At 51.2% G+C, this 20,055-nt stretch overlaps 2 protein-coding genes across 7 annotated transcripts in view; one reads left to right on the top strand and one right to left on the bottom strand.

Annotated features, from left to right (window-relative positions):
- Positions 1-4,996, bottom strand: part of COL5A3 (collagen type V alpha 3 chain) — a 37,955-nt gene extending 32,959 nt beyond the window's left edge. For 3 of the 6 annotated variants that reach the window (XM_057541183.1, XM_007169008.2, XM_057541185.1), the window contains exons 1-4: positions 4,812-4,996; positions 791-952; positions 510-699; positions 275-431 (exon numbers count right to left, since the gene is read on the bottom strand). In XM_057541183.1, coding sequence (XP_057397166.1) covers positions 275-431; positions 510-699; positions 791-952; positions 4,812-4,899 — 597 coding nt within the window. In that variant the 5' untranslated portion in view covers positions 4,900-4,996. Of the gene's footprint in view, positions 1-274; positions 432-509; positions 700-790; positions 953-4,692; positions 4,771-4,811 lie in introns of those variants that run through there. The other 3 variants (XM_057541184.1, XM_057541181.1, XM_057541182.1) reach the window with 2 other exon arrangements.
- A 1,682-nt stretch (positions 4,997-6,678) lies between these two features.
- Positions 6,679-11,874, top strand: RDH8 (retinol dehydrogenase 8). Its single transcript, XM_007169007.2, has 6 exons — positions 6,679-6,781; positions 9,077-9,238; positions 9,878-10,057; positions 11,060-11,153; positions 11,365-11,548; positions 11,659-11,874. The coding sequence occupies exons 1-6, from the start codon at positions 6,679-6,681 to the stop codon at positions 11,872-11,874; spliced, it is 939 nt and encodes a 312-aa protein (XP_007169069.2).
- The last annotated feature ends 8,181 nt before the right edge of the window (positions 11,875-20,055 follow it).

Raw genomic sequence — 20,055 nt, 5'->3', positions numbered from 1 at the left:
GCCATCACAAGCAACAGCGCCGTCACACGTCACAACCTTATCCTCCCACCATAAGCCCAGTATGCACCATCGCAAATGATCAATTCACGGCTTTACAGTCTCACAGGCGCACGCCACAAAGATGCACCAGGATGCCTGGCGCTCCCTTCCTCAGCTTCCTGGCTCTAAGTCGAAGCTGGATAGTTCCCTTCTCCCTTCTCTTCTCCAGATTCAGGCTGTGGACAAATCTCCCTCCCGCCTTCTGCCTCAGTTTCCCCCATCACTGAAGCGCTACCTCAAAAGTCTCCTCCCCGAGGTCCTGGGTCCCCAGCACCGTAAGTCCAGCTGTGCTGATGAGTCGAGGTCCCTGGCTCAATACGGGGGGCTGAGGTTCACAGTCAGCCACCAGGGTCACCGTCCCACCATCCACACTGACCGCCACACGGTGCCACCTGCAAGGGGACAGTCTCAGTGGGGGCGTGCTCTCCTCTCACCTCTCCTGGGACTCCCACTCCCCGCCCCATATTCACCTGCCATCCGTGAGGTTGACCTGCTGGGGGAGGGGGCTGAAGGAGTCACCTAGGAGGTCCAGAGCCGGCCCCAACGCCAGGCCCAGCTGCCTGACACCGCCCTCATTGTAGACGGATAGAAGCACAGAGTGGTTGGCTGGCCGGCCCCGCAGAGTGATCAGCACGGAGAAGTTCTCGGGAAAGTGCCCAGCTGGGAGGGCAGAGGGAAAGGGGCAGCTCAGACGGCCCGACTGTGACCCATGCTCCCGGGATGGACCACAGCCCCTCTCACCCTGACTCACCTTGAAAGAGCTCCCACGTGGGGACACCTAACGCGCTGGCCTTGGTCACCCCGAATGCCCGGTCGCCCTGCGGGACCCTCTGGGGGCAGAGGCCGGGACCCTCGGGGAGCCCAGCCTGGCCCCCCCGCACGCCCAGGGCCTTCAGCACATCCACAGGGTCTGCTACGGAAAGAAGCCAGGGTGCGGGGCAGTTACAACAAGCCCAGCACTCTGCGTGAGTGGCTCGGGTTTGGGGGACTCAGCCCCCACCCCACCCCCCACCCCGGCTATGTTTGTGGCTCAGGGGGAAGGAGCAGGCCTGGGACACATAGCCCCCTCACCACTCCACAGCTGTTCCAGCCTCATCAGCCTGTTGACTCCTGTTTTTTTCCCTTGGTTTTTGGTGAGAAAAAAAAAAAAGCTGACCTAGTTCTGGGATGAATCAAAGCTTCCTGGCCTGAGCCCCAGAGCCAAACCGTCCCCCTCTCCACACTCCCCCGCACCAGCTCCCTGGGGCTGCTTCCCAGGCCTGAAGCCCCCTTGCCAGGGGAAACCTGCTTAGAGAGGAGGGGCTCCTTGCGTGTGTTCTCCCCACCTCTTCCCTGGGTTCTCCTCCCTCTGACCTCCTCCTTGACCACCATCACCCATGACCTCCCTCTGACCACCACCTCCCCTGACTGCTTCCCTCTGACCTCCTCCTTGACCTTCTTCACCCATGACCTCCTCCCTCTGACCACTACCCCTTTGCATTTCCTCCCTCTGACCATTCTTCCTCTGATCCCCACTGATTTCTTCTGGCCACCCCCTCTGACCTTCCTCTGTCTGACCCTGACCACCTCCCTCTGACTACCACCTGACCTCTTCCCTCTTCCTATTGCAGTTTCTTCCATCTGACCTGTGGACCTCCCCATTTTATCACCCTCTCTGACCTTATCCTCTGGTCACCTCTCTCTGATAACCTCCTGACCCCCTCCCTCTCATCCCAACAAAGGAAGGGACTGGTCCAGTCAGATCCTAACCCAGGCCATCCTACCAGCCCCACCCGGTGCAGCCTGGCCAGTGTTCAGTGGAACCACCTGGCTTGGGCAAGGGTGGGCGGGGTCTCCCCCTGAGCCCCAAACTCCTGCCTGATCTCCCCTCCCCCCAGCAGACTGTCCCACTGACCCCCTGACCCAGCCTCTTGGCAGGAGCCAGATTCTGCCATGACCTCACCCCGGGGGCGGCTCTACTGACTTCACCATTGGGATCCAGGGTGGGGGGCCAGACTTGTGGGAGACAGGGGTTTGGATGAGGGTTCCCCCATCCCAGCTCCTCCTGGGTCAGACCCCTCATTCTCCAAACTCTCCAGAGCCCTGTTCCAACCTCAGCTCTCTCTTGCCCCGAACCTCCTTCTGCTTTTTTTCTTCTCTCCCCCTCCCTGCCTTCTCTCTGTCCCACTTTCTGTGTCCAACTCTGAATCAGTCTTTCTCTCTCCCTCCCTCTCTTACTTCCCAGCTCTCTCTCACTCTCTAGCTCTCTGTCTCTGCCTCTTGGTATTTCCCTCGGTCTCACATCTGTTTCTCTCTGCATACCTCTATCTCTGTGCCTCTCTCTGTATATCTCTGTGTGTGGATTACTCCCTCCATCTCTCTCTCTTTCCCTCGGCACCCACCCCCCTAACCTTGCTGCCTCCACCGGCCCCATCTCTAATTGCCTGTTCTGTGGCTGGGCTGTTATTAAGAGGTATTTGGGTTACAGCCCCCTGGGGCTAAAATCTGGGCTCCCAGGCTCTGCTGACCACAAGGGTCACTCCCTCATGGAATGACCATCCCAGCTGCCCCCTCTCCGGGCGGGGGCCCAGGGGAGGGCTGAGATCCATGATTCCACCCCGTGTGGCTCTCCCAGGCTCTCCTTTCACCCAGACTCCACTTTCTATGCTGTGGGAAGGGGTCTCTCTTTGACCAACTGCTCATTAACATTTTAAAAGTCTTTCCCAGCATCTAACCCAAATGTCTCCTGCTTCAATCTGTGTTCCTTCTGTAAGGACCTTTCAGAAACCAACTGCCTTTTCTTTCCATGGCTGGCTTTGTGACAAGGAGACACACAAGAGGCATTGAGTCCTGCCTGCAGGGCCAGGGGGGGCGGCAGTCTGTCAAGTAACCGGCTCGCCCTTCCCCCACAGATTCTCCCCTGGGCTGGTCAGGACCCCAGGGAGAGGCTAGGTGGGGTCTAGGATGTGGGAGAAGGCAGGCAGGGACCAGGCTGGGACATGGCTGGGACCCTCTCAGATGAGTAGGAGAGCCTAGGTGTGAGTGTCTGTGCAAACAGGTACGTGTGCGATTGTGTACATGCGTGAGACTGTGCAAGCACGTGTGTGACTCTGTATGGACCGGGGACTAGCTGAGCGTGTGCTTTGTGGCGTGTCAATGTCTGTGAGTGTTTGGCCTATGATGGAGGGATTAGGTGCAGTTCTTTGACTTGTCCTGGGGTCCTGGCAGTGAGCTCGAGGTCCTGCAGGTGATGAAGGGGAGTCTGTGATAGTAATAGCTCAGACTCGAGATGGAGGAGTGTGGTTATAGTGAGAGTGTGGCCAAGTCAGCGAGTGGGTGACTGGTTGAGAACGTCGACTGCATTGCATGGATGCCAGTGGAAGCATGTGTGAGAGTTTGAAAGTGTAGGTGGGTGACAAAAGCTGTGACCGTGTGGCGGGTGGCTGATGGGGTTGCCTTGGCCTGGGCACCAGGTGTTTAACGTTCTTCGTGTCCCAGGGGCCTTATATTCTGAGTGCATGCCTGAGATCGCACGACCGTGTGGATGTGTGACCGTGGGAGTGGGGCATAGGCCACTTTGGGATTATCCGCGTAAACACACACCACACCGTAGCCACGCTACCTCTCTGGACTGCAGGGAAAAGGAGAAAGTGAGAAAGTGGGGGTGGGTGTGTTGGGGTCCTGAGTTCACCTTAGGGAGGGATTACGGGGAGGGCCTGACCTGGGGTATCTCAGACCAGGGAAGCCCCCCTCATTCACCACTTGAGGGACCACGCCCTTCCCGAACCCCGGGGCGCCCCCGACCCAGAACCCTGCGGGGCGGGGCGCGGCGTCCAGCCAGATTCGTGCAGCTGGGCGTGCGTCAGCGCTGACTCACCCGTCCGGAGGCCCCCGGGACCCCTGGGGGGGCCCCTGAGAAATTCCTCAGAAAAAACACCCGAGGCTCGCTTAGCTTGGGGGAGCAACTTCCACTCCCCCCGACCCCGCCCGTGCTCTGCCCCGCCCCGCCCCGCGCCCCGCCCCGCCTCGCCCCTCACCAAGGCCCTCCCGAGGCCCTGTCCATGGTGCTGATCCCGGCTCAGGGGAGCGCGGGGAGGGGGCAGGGGGGCAGAGATGGGGGGGAAAGGAGGTGGGCGCGCGCTAATTAGGGGCAGAGGAGAAAGAGGGGGAATAAGGTGAAGCTATCTGGCGAGACGCAAAGGGAGCTCTGAATCCCAGATCAACCCTCTCCCCTACTAGTCTCCGCTCACCATCCACCGTCCCCCTGAGAATCATCCTCATGGGCAATTATTTGGCCTCCCAAACCACAACCACAGCCCTCAGAGGGTCACCCAGAGACACACAATCACACGCATAACACACACACGGTTATTCTCAAAATCAGCCCCACACACAGACACACACTCCCCTACCCACAACTCAATCACATATTCGCCCAGGGGCCATCCCATCACCCAGATGCATACAATCATCGTCACCTCCCACACCCAGCACACACAGAGTTTCACTCCAAGTGGCCGCATGCACATTGTTACACACATGTATACCTATAAATTGCATTCATTCCCACGCACCCACCAGGAAACAGGGTCACACGTTTCCCCGATCCCCACCCACCAAGCTGTCACACTCACAAACCGCCCAGAGTCAGACACTCGCCCCCCAATACCACACCGTAGCCACGCGCAACGTGCACGGCCCCCATGCACGCCCCCGACTCCCGACTCCACGCCGTCTTTGGGGACCTCGATGGATCCTGCACTCCGGGTCCTATTTTCTCCCTCCCGGCTCACCGGCCTGCGTCCGGGGGAGAAGCTGCAGAGACACCAGGAGCAGGCAGAGGCCGGCCCGCGGCTGGCCCAGGCCCCGGCGACTCCCCATTCCCGCGGGACCCACACTCAAGGCGGGGGACCAGCCGGGGCGGCTGCGGGGCGCGGCGACTCCACGGGCTCGGGGCACTCTCGCGGCGGCCGGCTCCACTCGGGATCCACAGGAGACTGCCCGAGACCCCGCCCTGGCCTCGCCCTGCGCTCCAGCTCCGGGCCAGGCGGAGCTCGCGGAAGGGGGGGGGAGGGTAGCTGACAGCTGGTGGGTGGAATTGGGAAAGTTTGCGCTGAGCTCTGATTGCCCAGCTAGGGGTGGAGCCCTGGGCCGGGAGCTGGGCCCTTCTTGCCTCACCCCACAGGGTCGGAGGAGGGTCACTCCCACCCACCCTTAGAATCCAGGGTCCCAGCCTTAGCCCAAACCCTTTTCTCCTAACAGGCCCCGTCAAAGGAGATCTTAGTCCCATTCAAACCTTCAGCCTCCATCCAGGCCCTGGAATTAGGGGGTACAGCTTTATACCAGATCCTTTCTGTCTCAGCCAGGCCCCCAAATTCTGATGCCAAATTCTCACCCACCTGCCTGGTCCCACAATAAGAGGTACCGACCTCACTCCATACTTTCCCTGCAGGTCCCTAAATAAGGGATCTTCACCCCACCTCAAACTTCACCCCAGATTCCAAAATGGGGTTCCTAGCCCCACCCCCAAACCCTCACCACAGATTCCCAAACACAGTTCTCACAGTTCTTTCTTTCCCCCAAACTCTTAGTCTTCAAATAAAGGCTCCCACCTTCATCCCCAGCCCTCTTCTCCCTGACTCAGGCCCCAGATGGATGCCCCAGCTCCATCCTCACACGTGGCCCATTAAATCAGGGAGCATGGCCCCACCCTAAGCAGGGCACTGCCACAGGGAGGGGTGGACCCCTGCCATTCCTGGGGTGAGGCAGAACCCCACCCCCACCCCACTGGGACCCCCACCCCCACCCCCATGTGAGGATGCCCCAGCGGGTCAGGTCAGGTGGAGCTGTCTGTGCAATTGAACAAGCACAGACATGCGGGATCTGAAGGAGATTCCGTGAGGAGGAACCCAAGGGGCATATCCCGGGCCCTGAACTGCCCACTCCCCCCGCCCCACGGCCAAGAGGGAGAAGCCGGCAGTGTCTCCCTCCCAGCCTCTGGCTCCTCAGACAAAGAGACTCTGTGTCCTTAGGGAGGAGGGGGTGGGGCCCCATCTGGCCTGAGAGGGGGAGGGGGGCCCTGAGTAGGGGGGAGGAGAGGGGATGTCCCCAAGCTGCTCCTCCTCCGTCTCCAGGGACATCAGAGACTAAGACTCTTCTAGCTAAAAGACTCATCAAGTTCCTGCCCTGCCTTGCTCTGTCGGGAAGTTCTTCCTAGAGTCTAATCCCACCTTCTGACATTTCTGCCCATTCTCTTTGAACGGACCCTTCTGGGACCACACTCTTGGTCACCTCTCTCCAATCACAGATTCTTTGCCCCGAGTAGAGACAGCAAGAGAACACCTCCACTTATTCCCCGCACTCCCTGAAACTGCCCCTAGCCCTGGATAATTTATCATCGTAACAAAAGCTCCCCAGTTTTGAGTGTAGCAGCGAGAGGAAATTTTCGACAGATAAAAGGAAGGGACTATATTGAAGTTAAGGGATTCCCCCCAGCTGCCTGCCCAAAGTCAGTTCATAATTGGGGGCTCCCAGGGCCCCCTTCATCCTGCAGGGAGTCAGGTGGGGGGTGCTTAGGAGGGGACAGATGAGCAGATAGATGATGGGTGGCGGGAGTCAGGTGCTGGCCAGCAGAGGTCACGCGTCCAGGAAGGGATCAACATGGCCGACGCAGCCCGGACTGTACTGATCTCAGGATGCTCCTCGGGGATTGGCCTGGAGCTCGCAGTGCAACTGGCTCGTGACCCCGGGCAGCGCTACCAGGGTAAGGGGACCAGGCTGAGGCTGGGAAGGACAAGGATGGGCATGGCCTCCCAAGACCCTCAGCTCTTCCAGCACTATTTCCACTGGTCCATGACTTCGACTGCATTTGTGGGCTTGGGGAGGACCCAGGACACACGGAGGCCCCCTTCCCACCTCTGCCTGTGAATCATCCCCTCATCCAAAGAATATTTCTAATGCACCTATCGGGTGCCAGATTCTAGGTGCTAGAAACACAGCTGCGAACAAAATAGACAAAAATCTCTGTTCTAGGTAGTGATGTAGTGGGGGAGGCGAGGGAGAACAAACAACAAACAGATTTTTAAATTGTATTATGTGGCTGGTGCAGATAAGTGGTCAGAAGCAAAATAAAGCAAGTGGGGTAGGTGTGGGTGATATTTATTTTTAGAAGGGCTGGCTGGGGAAGGCTTCTCTGAGGTTTCACTTAGTCATTCCCTAAGAGTCCCCACCCCCACTCCTCCCCAGATTAACGCTCCAAGATAAGCCTCTTAAGTGACCCTGACCTTGAGGGTTTAAGGAGGAGAGGGCTCTAGGTCTAGAGACTTGGCCCCGTGCCACTCTGGAATCAATGGCCCCAATCTGCACCCCACCCATGGGAACCTCTGACCCAGAGCACACTGGAGTCGAAGTAAGCAAAGGGCCGTTACTTAAGAGGAGGATGCAGGGGTGAGGGCATTGCCCCAGTTGGCAGAGTTGCTTCTCCCAGCCCTCTGCCCTCTGTCTTAGAGACATGCACAGCTTTGGGTGTGACAGTCTGGGTACCAGTGTGCAGAGAGGTAATTGTGCAGTGTGTGTCCCTGTGGGCTGGCAGATGAATGTCTAACACTGCTGAAGGATGACGCTTATTGACTGCTTGCAATGTGCCAGGCTTCCATCTAAGTGTTTTGCATATATAAAGTCATTTAATCCCCACATCACCTCGATAAGGTGGACACTATCATTTGCTCCATCTTAGAAATGAGGAAACTGAGGCACCGACTGCCAAAGGTCCTTGCCCAAAATTACATGGGCTCACAGACAACATGCAGATGTGTGTGTGATTGTGGGTGCAGGCATTGGGGAGGGGGGGGGGTGCAAACATGTGTACAGGTGCATGAGCTCAGCACTCAGACAAACCCAGGTTGAAATCTCAGTTCTCACACTTGCTAGGGGTGGACCAGGCAAGAAACTTCACTGTGTTGAGCCTCAGTGTGTTAATGGGGATAATAATATTACCTACGTGTTCTGATTACTATTGCTAAAAGCAAATCACCCCAAAATGTATGGCGTAAAACAGCTGCAATCATCTCTCTCTCATGGTTTACAAAGGTCATGCATTTGGAAGGGCTCAGCTGGGCACTTTGGGCTCAGGGTCAAAGGCTCACAGAGGAGACTGGAACATGTCAGGGCTGGGCAGGCATCTCTCTCTCTTCCAGTAATCTCAGGGCTCCTGCATGTGGTCTTTCTATCTGGGCTAGCTTGGGCTTCTTCCCAGCACGGTGGCCTCAGGACAGCTGGGCTGCTATAGGGTGGCTGAAGCCTATAGTGAGTATTCCAGCAAGCAAAGCAGAAACTGCAACATCTTTTCCATCCTAATCTCAAAAGCCACACAGTGTTACCTTTACCATAGTCTATTGAGTCCCAACTAGCCACAGGATTCAAGGGGAGAGGAATCAGATTTCATGGGCTGATGGGTGAGCAGCTAGGTTCTAGAAGAGCATGTGTGATAAAAGATGTTGAGGCCATCTTTGGAAAATAAGTCAACAACCTAATCATAGGATTCTTGTAAGGATTAGAGTTAGTGTTTATAAATGTGTTTAGCACATTATCTGGCATATAGTAGGTGTTCAATAAATCAGAACCTACGTTGATGATGTAAATGGGGCTATTCATACTTGCATGTGCATATTTGCACATATGTTGACTTTAGGTGTGCATGCATTTCTTTTCTCAAGCCATCTGTTCTGTATTTATTTTATTGTCTTACCTACTGGTTTTGAATTCCATGAAGGCAGGGACTTTATCTTATTTCATGCAATAGCCTCAGCACCTAGAATAGTGCATAGGGTGTAGTAGATGCTCAATAAATGTTTGCTAGATGAGTGGATGGATGGATGGAAGTATATACACGTATCTGTACACAAGTATTCATTTGTGGTTGTATGGCAAATGTAGGTGTATAAATCTGTGGGTCTCCATTCCTCTGTGATTACTCATGCAAAATATCACAGGAACATGTAAGTCCACACACAGGGTAAAGGAACCTAGTGCCTGCTCCAACTCTGTTCTCTGTCCCCAGTGGTGGCCACCATGAGGGACCTGGGAAAGAAGGGGACACTGGAGGCAGCTGCTGGGGAGGCTCTGGGTCAGACCCTCACCGTGGCCCAGCTGGATGTGTGCAGTGATGAGTCAGTGGCCCAGTGTCTCCGCTGCATCCAGGGAGGGGAAGTGGACGTGTTGGGTGAGTCTGAGCATCCCCTGGGGTCACTCGCCCCCTCCCTGGCCCAAGCATAGATCCTTATCACAGCAAGTTCTTTCCAGTGTCTGGGCACTAGCTCTCTTGTTTCCCTAATAACCTCTGACCCTGGACAGAAGGGGTAGATCAGTTGGCTAAGAGCCCAGGATACAGTTCAGTTTATTAGAGATACAAGAAATATACTGAGACCTGGGGATAGGGTGGATTTTATCGAATAGAAATTCTCACATATGGAGAAAACCATATGTGGTTGGGAAAATTAATTTGATGAGTCATTGTGGGAAAGGAGCATGATGAAGAAGCAACTCATGGTCCCTAAACGGTCTTCTAAGGAGGGTGTGGCTGTTTTGATGCAATTTGGGGTCAGAGCTGAATTGCTCATGCATTAAAGTGGAGGCTGTTTTCAGCAGCCCTCTTCCCCACCCAGGGCTCAGAGTCCCCTGTAGCAAATGCTGAACTATATTTAAAGATTATCAATGCTACACATTTGTCCACCCAGGATACCTTGGACTAGCCCTGAACTTGGAGTGGGGGAGTGGTGGGATAATTTAGGGAGTGTCCCTGGGGGAGTGACACTAGAAGGGTTGGGGGACTTCAAAGTAACCCTCAACCCTACCCCCTTAGTGAATAATGCTGGAGTGGGCCTGGTGGGGCCCTTGGAGGGGCTCAGCCTAGCTGCCATGCAGAAAGTCTTTGATACCAACTTTTTCGGGGCCGTCCGTCTGGTCAAAGCTGTACTTCCTGGCATGAAGAGGAGACGACAGGGCCACATCGTGGTGGTCAGCAGTGTCATGGGGCTGCAAGGTGAGCCCTGGGGATGCACCCTTGGGAATTCTCCCAGCGTCTGACCCTCCCCCGACTGGAAGGTTGGCAACTAGGTTTTAGCTCATATTCCCTAAATATGCCTGCATTGAGAAGCATTCTGCAGCTCAGGAGGAAAAAGTTCTGGGATAGATTAACTATGTCTACCATGGTACAGGAATAGACAGGGGTGGTATAGATGCTGCCAAAGGCCATCCACATCCATTATCAACCCCACTTCTGGAAACCTCCAAAAATTCCTTCCAACCATCCCACAAAACTCAAAGGAACCATCAGCACTCCTCCTGAGACTCCTTCTTGCCCAAACACCTCCCACCAGGCTCCAGAGATGTCTAGATTTGGGACCCTGAGGTTCTGCAGGAAAAAGAGCAGAGATCGACTAATGATGTCTGCTATGGGCCTACTATGGAGGCCATCTACTTGCCATCCTTTCTCCCGGTCCCTTCCTCCTTGAACCTCTCTAGACTCCCTTCCTTTCCCTGGAAGTTTCCTCGGATCTGCTCCCCCCCCAGCAGTCCCCTAAGGAATCCACCCTACTTGTTACCCTGTCATGGAAAAGCTGCATTTACTCAGCCCCATCCCTTCAGCCCCTCTTCCAGCTGAACCTCCTGATCTTGGAAGGGAGGGGGACACATTCACTGCTCAACAGGGACCAATAAAGACCTTGGTGAATGGCGCTTGCCCTTGGGGACCCTGGGCATCCCATGCCCAAGTGGCCCAAGGGTTTAGAGGATAGAGGGAAATAGGAGAGTTCCCTGGGCTGAGGGTGGATGGAACACTGCCAGGAAGAGGTGGGACCTGGCACCCCAAGACAACCTCATCCTGACCCCATATGCTCCCATCACATACACCCATCAGGTTGGCCCCAGATATGCTCTGATCCCTAAATCCTCTTTGCTCTGTCTCCCAAGACCCCATCCCTCTGGACCCACAAAGCCCATCATCCAGACCCCCAAAGAGCCCACCTTCCTGTAATCCTCTCAGGTGTCGTGTTCAATGAAGTCTATGCGGCCTCCAAGTTTGCCATGGAGGGATTCTTCGAGAGTCTGGCTGTCCAGCTGCTGCAGTTCAACATCTTGTGAGGCGGGCACTTGGACAGTGACAGGGGAATGAAGGCAGTGATGGGACAGACAAGGGGAGGGGAGTAGCGAGGAGATGGGGGAGCAAGGAGGCATGAAACAATGATGGGAGAAGCAGGGGAGTGAAGAGGAAAGATGGACGGTAATGGGCAAAATGGGGCAGCGAGTGTGTTGGGGCTCAAGGCCCTCTCCCCCTACCCCTGTTCCCAGCATCTCCCTGGTGGAGCCGGGCCCGGTGGCCACCGAATTTGAAGGGAAGCTCCTGGAGCAGGTTTCCACAGCCGAGTTCCCAGGCACTGACGCTGACACCCTGAACTACTTTCGGAATTTGTACCTCCCGGCCTCCAGGGAGCTCTTTCACTCTGTGGGACAGAGCCCGCAGGATGTGGCCAAGGTGAGTGGGGGGCCCAGAGCCCCAGGACATGCCTCAGGTATGTGAGGGGGCCCCCTCCCGACAGAACCTCCTTCTCCTTGGGTCCCAAAGCTCAGGGCTCTACCCCACAGGTAATTGTCAAGGTCATCGGCTCAGCCAGACCACCCTTGCGCAGACAGACCAACACCCGCTACACTCCCCTGATCGCCCTCAAAGCCATGGACCCCTCCGGCAGCCTGTATGTGCAAACCTCCCATCGCCTACTCTTCCGCTGGCCACGCCTCCTCAACCTTGGCCTTCGATGTCTGGCCTGCAGCTGCTTCCGTACCCCAGTGTGGCCCCAGTGAGCAGAGCCTCACCCAACCCTCCTCACCCCTGAACAGCCAAGCCTCTTGGGTTCACATCCATCTCAGGCCATACAGACTCTTCACTCATTCATTCATTCAGCAAACTCTGCTTGACCCATTCTGTGCCTGGGCATTACTGGGACCCCAGAGAGCCCTCAGCGTCTAGACACAGACCCCTCTGCGGTCAGGGCTGGGGCAGAGAGAGGGGACCTTGGGACTCTGGAACCCTGGGCTGAGGAGCCCAGATCAGAGAGCTGGAGTTGTGTCTGGGAAGGCAAGGGAGGCTTCCTGGAGGAGGGGGCATTTTTGCTGGACGTTGAAGGATGAGACAGACTGCCTCAGTCAACCTCTGGACTTCGTTATCTTCGGTCTGTGGATTCTGGGATGATCCAAACATCCCCATCCCTCCTCCCCGCCTATACACACAGCCAAAGCTGGTTTGACTAAGGGGTCTCCAGACTTTTCTGGTCACATACTCCATCAGTAAAATCTGTTCGTGCATACACCGGCAATGTATGTATACTTTTTCACAAAATATATATTTGTAACCACTAGCAATCACTGTATTTAATAAAGTTCAATTTCTTACATCTAAATAAAAAATTAAAAAGCAATAGGGTCTATCTCACACCTATTAGCATGGCTACATCAAAAAAAAAATTGCCCAGAAAATAACAAGTGTTCACAAGAATGTAGAGAAATTGGAACCCTGTGTACTGTTGGTGAGAATGTAAAACGGTCCAGCCACTATGGAAAACAGTATGGCAGTTCCTCAAACAGTGAAACAGAATTATCACATGACTCAGCAATTCCATTCCTGAGTATTACCTGAAAGAATTAAAAACAGGGTCTTGAAGAGATATTTGTGTACCCGTGTTCAGAGCAGCCTTGTCCACAATAGGCAAAAGGTGGAAGCAATCCAAATGTCCATCAACAGGTTACTGGATAAACAAAATGTGATCCACCCATACAATGGAATATTTATTCAGCCTTAAAAAGGAAGGAGATTCTGACACATGCTACAACATGGATGAACTTTGAGGACATTATGCTGAGCAAAAGAGGCCAGACACAAAAAGGACAAATACTGTATGATTCCACTTATATGATGTCCCTAGAGGAGTCAAATTCATAGAGGCAAAGTAGAATGGTGGGTGTCAGGGGCTGGGAGAGGGAGGAACAGGGAGTTAGTGTTGAATGGGGGCAGAGTATCAATTTTGCAAGATAAAGAGTTCTTGGAGATGGATGGTGGTGACAGTTACACAACAACGTGAAGGTACTTATCACTAATGAACTGTACACTTAAAAATGGTGAAGATGGTAAATTTTGTGTCATGTGTATTTTAGCCCAATTTTTAAAAATTTAAATCAATAGGGGTCTCATCTGAACCCCTGAGACAGTGTCCCCAAATTTCTTGGCCCTCCTCTTGAGAATTCGGAAGTGGATGGACTCTGGGCATAAATGCTGGCTCTTCCTCTCGTTCAGTGGGTGGCCCTGGGCAGGTGACTCCCCTGATGTCATCTTCTGCCAAGCAGGATTAGCTATAACAGTGCGGAAACGAAAGTCCTCTGGACTGTTTCATTTCACTTGCAGTTTTTGTTGTGGTTTGTGTTCAAACCTTGGAATACCAAGCTCTGGGCAAAGTGTTTAATTAATGTTTGCTCTGCAGTTTTATGAGATGAAGCCACTCAGAACATCCCCATTTGCCAGGGGCAGAGGGGAAGGGGCAGGAATCGAGTCTGGGGCTGTCCAACTCAGTCTATGCTGGTCTTTAGGGGTCTCTAGTGATCTTTTCTAGGAAAATGGAAACTGAGTCCGGGACCCTCAGAAGAGGTCTCTTTGAGTCATTGCAGAGATAATGGGGGCTATTTAATATTTTTTCAAATCAACTCCTCCCTTCCCCTCTCCCATACTGGACTTTTGAAGCAATGTTGGAATACCCGAAAAAGAATATGTGAAAGTAGAGAGTGGTGATGGTTGCACAAGTTTATGAATCCACCAAAAACCACTGAATTGTGCATTTAAACAGGGCAAATTTTATGGTATATAAATGATATCTCAATTTTTATTTTTTATTTTTTTGGAGTCTATCCCAGTAATTTTATTTCACATGACCTGAATATTGATTTTTTTAATTAATTTTTATTGGAGTATAGTTGATTTACAACGTTGTGTTAGTTTCAGGTGTACAGCAAAGTGATTCAGTTATACATATACATATATCCACTCTTTTTTAGATTCTGTTCCCATATAGGTCATTATGGAGTATTGAGTAGAGTTCCCTGTGTCAATTTTTAAATTAAATTAATTTTTTAAAAGAATAGATGAAATGCACATGTGCAAGAGGTCTTTACCCAGGAGGCTCACCCCAGGATTACATCAATCAATTTCCACCACCTTTGGCTTCCAGTTATGTTGGGTTCTGCCAGTGGGAGGGGAAAGGCCACGGCGTTTGTCCCTCAAGCTCCTTCCATGCAGGTCACTGTGGATTCGCAGCATCCCTCTATCTCAGCCCCAGATCAAGTTTCTGAGGACCACCCCCTCCTTTTGCCCCTTTCAGCTAAAGATGGTGATGGGACCCCACGGTCGCCAGCAGGGCGTCACGGCTCCTTACCTCCGACCCTTCCCTTAACCATCATTCCTGTCCTCATCGTTTCCCAAATTACTCACTGTGAGTGTGCTGTCTCTTTCCATCCAAGATGCTGACTGATGTAACATATGCACTTGACAAAGCAGAGGAGCAAAATGCATACACACTAGCCCACCATCAGACTCTACCATTAGAACATTATCAATATTCACTGTCTGCCTCACCCCAAAGGTCTCCACTGTCCTGAATTTTATGTCCAGCATTCTCTTGCTTTAAAAAAAAAAAAAAATCCTTTAGAACTCTACTCAATATTCTGTAATAACCTATATGGGAAAAGTATCTGAAAAGGAATAGATATATGTATATGTATAACTGAATCACTTTGTTATACACCTGAAACTAACTCAATATTGTACATCCACTATACTCCAATAAAAAATAAAGATTAAATTTGAAAAATGTTTTTTAAATTCCTTTAAATAATTTATTTTAAAAGACACATTTATCTCCTTACCAAGAAGAAAAAGCCATCATACCCACCATGAGTGAAGCTGAACTCGATACTTATTTGCAGGTGGCGCGTACAGTATTCCAAACCCCCTACGTATAGACTCTTGGTGCAAGAAAACACCAGACCTTCTCTCCCAGCTTCTCTTGCAGCTAGAGGGTGAGCATGTGACCCTGATTCCACTCTGCAGGTGCACAGGATTTAGAATTGAGAGTTGGCCTCCCACAGAAGGGATCAGGAAGAGGCGGTAGCAGAAGGGACAGGAGCGTGGCATTGCCAGCATCGGCAGCAAAAGCCAGAGCCTCTGGTTGGTTTCAGGGGGATGATTTAAGCTGTGATCTTAGCTGCTGCCCTGCGCTGCCACTTTGTCCCTTTCAATCTTCCAAGGCTGATGATTCCATGAGCCCTCAGGATCTACCCAAGAAATTCCTTTGCAGCTTAAATCACACTGAGTCAGTTTCTGTTGCATATAAGGAAGAATGATCATCAATCCAGATGGCAACTATAAAAACAAATGCAGTGCGGGGAGGGATGCTGTTATTAAATTCCAAGGGGATGCTATTGGTGACCAGCAGAGACTGGCCAAAGCTCAGAAGGTGATAATAACAAGCTAACCCTTGACTCTTTATTTCTACACTCATGCCCCCACCACCTCATCTTTACATCCTAGCTGCTCAAGCCAAAAATCTTGGCGTCGTCTCTATTTTCTCTCTTTCACATCTCACAGCTAATCTATCAGGAGATCCTGTTCACCTGACCTGCAAAGTATATTCAGAACCAACCACTTCAAAACACCTTCTTGGCCCCTAACCTACTCCAACCACCATGATTTCTCACCTGGAATATTGCACCAGCCTCCTCCTCTTCTGCGTTTTCCTCCCTGCGTATAGATATAAAAATATCTTTCAAAGAGGTAAAACATTCACAGTGCTTTTAAAAATAAAAAATATATATGAAGAAATATTTTTTAAACAATTTCTTACCCTCATCTTTCCTCAACTGCCCAATTCCCGATCCCCCACCACTGCCTGTTATAACTTGCATGAGTTATTTATCCAGGTTTTCTTTCTGATTATACAAGGGGGAAAAAAACCTGGTGAATGGATAAACTGTGGTATATACACACAAAGGAATAGTATTCAGCCTTAAAAAGGAAGGAAATTCTGACATGTGCTACAACATGGATGAACTTTGAAGACATTATGCCTAGCGATATAAGCCAGATATAAAAGGACAGATATATTGTGTGATTCCATTTATATTAGGTACCTAGAGTATGCAAATTCATAGAAAGTAAAATAGTGGTTCAAAGAGGCTGGGAAGGGGGAATGGGGAGTTAGTGTTTAATGGGGACAGAATTTTAGTTTGGGAAGATGAAGAGAGTTCTGGAGATGGATGGATGGTGGTGGTGGCACAACAATATGAATGTACTTAATGCCACGGAACTGTACACTCAAAAATGGTCAAAATGGTACATTTTGTGTTGTGTATATTTTATCACAACTTTAAAAGTAAATATGGGGTATTTTAGTGGAAAAACATGAATATTCACTTTTTTAAACTTTTTCACAAAAAGCAACATGCTATACACGTAAGTGTGAACTTTGGTTCTTTCCTTGAATAATACGTCTTAGGAGTTTCTCACATCAGCCCGAGAAGACTTCCTCATTCTTTGGTTCAGCTGCAATATATTCCACTGTGTAGATGGACAATAATTTATGCAACTGATCCTGTAGTGATGAATCTTTGGGCTCTCTTCAGTCTTTGGCTATGATAGAAATGACTGCAATGAATAGCCTTGTGTTTATACATCGTTTCACACGTGTGCAAGCATTTCTGTCATGGGATTAACTGGCCAAAGAAACTAAGCATTTGTAATTTTTATGAACATCACCAATTTCATCTCTACTGGGGAGGACTGATGTCCACATGTTAACATGCTTACTTCCCCACAGCCTCACCATACTGGGCGTTATCGATCTTCCAAAGTTTTGCTGATCTAATGCATAAAAATTAGTATCTCACATTCCTCTTATTTTAACTTGCATTGCTCTTATCATGAGTGAGGCCCAGTGTCTTTTAGTGCGTTAAAGACTATTTGTGTTTTATTTTTTGTGGACATCCTGACTACAACTTCTGCTCAATTTTTTTCCTATGGGATTGTTTATATTTTATTATTAATTCTTAGAAACTCTTTACATATTATGAACATTAAGAGGTCTATAGTAGGAAGTGCAGATACCTTGTCTCAGTTTTTTTTTAAACTTTTCTGTGGTGGTATTTGGTCTTATTTTTTTTTTTTTTTTAATTTTATTTATTTATTTATTTATGGCTGCGTTGGGTCTTCGTTTTTCTGTGCTAGGGCTTTCTCTAGTTGTGGCGAGCGGGGGCCACTCTTCATCGCGGTGCGCGGGCCTCTCACCATCGTGGCCTCTCTTGTTGCGGAGCACAGGCTCCGGACGCGCAGGCTCAGCAGTTGTGGCTCACGGGCCCAGTCGCTCCGCGGCATGTGGGATCCTCCCAGACCAGGGCTCGAACCCGTGTCCCCTGCATCGGCAGGCAGACTCTCAACCACTGCGCCACCAGGGAAGCCCTGGTCTTATTTTTATGTTGTGGAATTATTCATCTTTGTCGTCGTTGTTACTTTTGGATTTCGAGTCATAGGAACAAAGGACATCCCCAGACTAATTTTTTAACACAGAAAGAAAACGTCACTCCCCTTTTCAAAACTCTCCACTGGTTCTCTCTCTAACTTAGATTCAGATCCACAGCGATGTGGCCTCCTACACGATCTGATCCCTGAATATTCAGCTCAGATTATATCCCACTCTCGCCCTATCAGTCACTCCATTCCCAGAACACGGACCTCCTTGCTGTTTCTAAATGCTCCACACACACTTCCACCTCAGGGCCTTTGCACTTGCTCTTCCCTCTGCCCAGAATAATTTTCCCAGATATCCACGTCTCCCTCCTTCAACTCATATGGGGACTCAAATGTCACCTCCTCAGAGAGGCCCCCTCTCTATCCCCTGAACCTGCTTTTTTTTTTTTTATTTAATTTTATTTATTTTATTTTTGGCTGTGTTGGGTCTTCGTTGCTGTGCACGGGCTTTCTCTAGTTACGGTGAGCGGGGGCTACTCTTTGTTGCAGTGTGTGGGTTTCTCATTGCGTGGCTTCTCTTGTTGCGGAGCACAGGCTCTAGGCACGCGGGCTTCAGTAGTTGTGGCCTGCAGGCTCTAGAGTGCAGGCTCAGTAGTTGTGGCACATGGGCTTAGTTGCTCCGCGGCATGTGGGATCTTCCTGGGCCAGGGCTCGAATCCATGTCCCCTGCATTGGCAGGCGGATTCTTAACCATGCGCCAACAGGGAAGTCCCATCCAATTATTCTTAATTTACTGAAACTTTTTTGGTCTCAGCCTAAATACCACTTCCTTCGGGAAGCCTTCCTTGACTCCCCAGGCTAGATGAGATAGCAGGCTCCTCTGGGCCCTTGCAGCTTCTTATTTATGGGTAGTTCTCCCTGGCCCGGCTGTGAGCTCTGTGGGGACACATATCATTGAAATTCCAGGGTGCTTTCAGACCCAGTAATCAACCCCAAACATGATTGCTAAATTATTCTTTCTCCCCTCTTAGCAATAAGCTTCTCTTGAAAACTCTCACTGCCTTCAGAAACCTCCTTTGACCAGCAGAAGAGGCATGCGATTCCCTTAGGGATCTGGAAGCAAAGCCAGTTCTTGAAGCCCTGAGGAAACCAAGAAATGACCCAAGGAGCCGTGGCTGGGACTGGAATTGACCAAACTGGGAACATCCCGGCATACCATCCACGCTAAGAAGCTCCTGACACCTCCTACCAGAGCGATCAACTGTACCTCTCTGAGCCTCAGTTTCCTCATCCGTAGAATGGAAGAGTTGGTGGAGAGAAAGTCCCAGTAAGTGCAGGAAATTAGTAGGTGTACCATCAATGACAGACATTCGTTGTTATGTCGCTATGGGTGTTATTCCTTGACCCCTGGGTCCTGCCCAGCTTTTCCGGGGAAGCCTCGGGCTGGAAGCCCAGGAGGAGGGGGCGAAAACAGAGGGCACACATCCCTGCAAGGCCGCCCCGCCCGCCCCGGCCTCGCTGCAAACCGAGCGTCCCAGGGAGGGGAAGGCGGGCGGAATGTGAGCGGCAGCAGCAGCTGCTCTAGGCTAGAGGCCAAAGTCCCCTCCCTCCTCCACTGACATTCCCGCGGGAGGAGGCCGAGCGCTTCTCTGCGTCTGGCCGGAGGTTCGCTGGCGCCCTCTCGTGGTCAAGTTCGAGAGGTTGGACTTGACCACTGACAGCTGCCAGCAGACCTGGGGGGAGCCCATAGCTACTCTCCCGACCTCCTACCTTCCTTGGGCTCCCTCTTTGTTTTGTTTTGTTTTTTAATTGAAGTACAGTTGATTTACAATGTTGTGTTAGTTTCTGGTGTATAGCAAAGTGATTATATATATATATATACTTTTTCATATTTTTTTATTACGGTTTATCACAGGATACTGACTGTAGTTCCCTGTGCTATACAGCAGGACCTCGTTGTTTATCTATTTTATATATAATGGTTTGTATCTGCTAATTTGGGCTCCCTCTCAAACCTGGATTCAGAAGCTCAGTTCCATCTCTTTACCTGCTGTGTGACCCTGAGCAAGTCACTTAACCTCTCTGTGCCTCAGTTTCCTAGCTGTACAGTATTGGGCAGGACACTTCATTCTGTGATTTTTTCACCTGCAAAATGGGTCAATGGGTCATTAGATTGCTAAGAGGATTCAAAGAGAGAGTCCAGGTGAAAGTGGCTACAGTAAATATCCACTCCATGAGGGGGGGGGGTTTCCATCCTGTTCACTGCTGTGTCCCCAGCAACAAAGCCAGCCATGCAGTAGGTGCTCAAATTTATATTATTTATTTCATTATTAATTATTGAGCAAATGCTTATCATTCTTCTTTGGGGGGACCCGGACTGGGGTGGGGTGGAAGGATCAGGTGCATGAGATATGAATTCCTGCTATCACTCATTCACTCAGCATCCATTTTTGACTCCATCCATTAGTTCACCGGGTGGC

This window comes from Balaenoptera acutorostrata, chromosome 2 (assembly GCF_949987535.1).
Source record: "Balaenoptera acutorostrata chromosome 2, mBalAcu1.1, whole genome shotgun sequence".
Classification (NCBI taxonomy): Eukaryota; Metazoa; Chordata; class Mammalia; order Artiodactyla; family Balaenopteridae; genus Balaenoptera; species Balaenoptera acutorostrata.
This window is presented reverse-complemented; position numbering and strand designations above follow the sequence as displayed.

Bases quoted from the DNA above. Each gene is read 5' to 3' on its own strand.
- RDH8 (XM_007169007.2), top strand. From the start codon at position 6,679: ATGGCCGACGCAGCCCGGACTGTACTGATCTCAGGATGCTCCTCGGGG. The intron at 6,782-9,076 runs GTAAGGGGACCA...CTCTGTCCCCAG, and splicing joins CCCCGGGCAGCGCTACCAGG to TGGTGGCCACCATGAGGGAC. The intron at 9,239-9,877 runs GTGAGTCTGAGC...CTACCCCCTTAG, and splicing joins AGGGGAAGTGGACGTGTTGG to TGAATAATGCTGGAGTGGGC.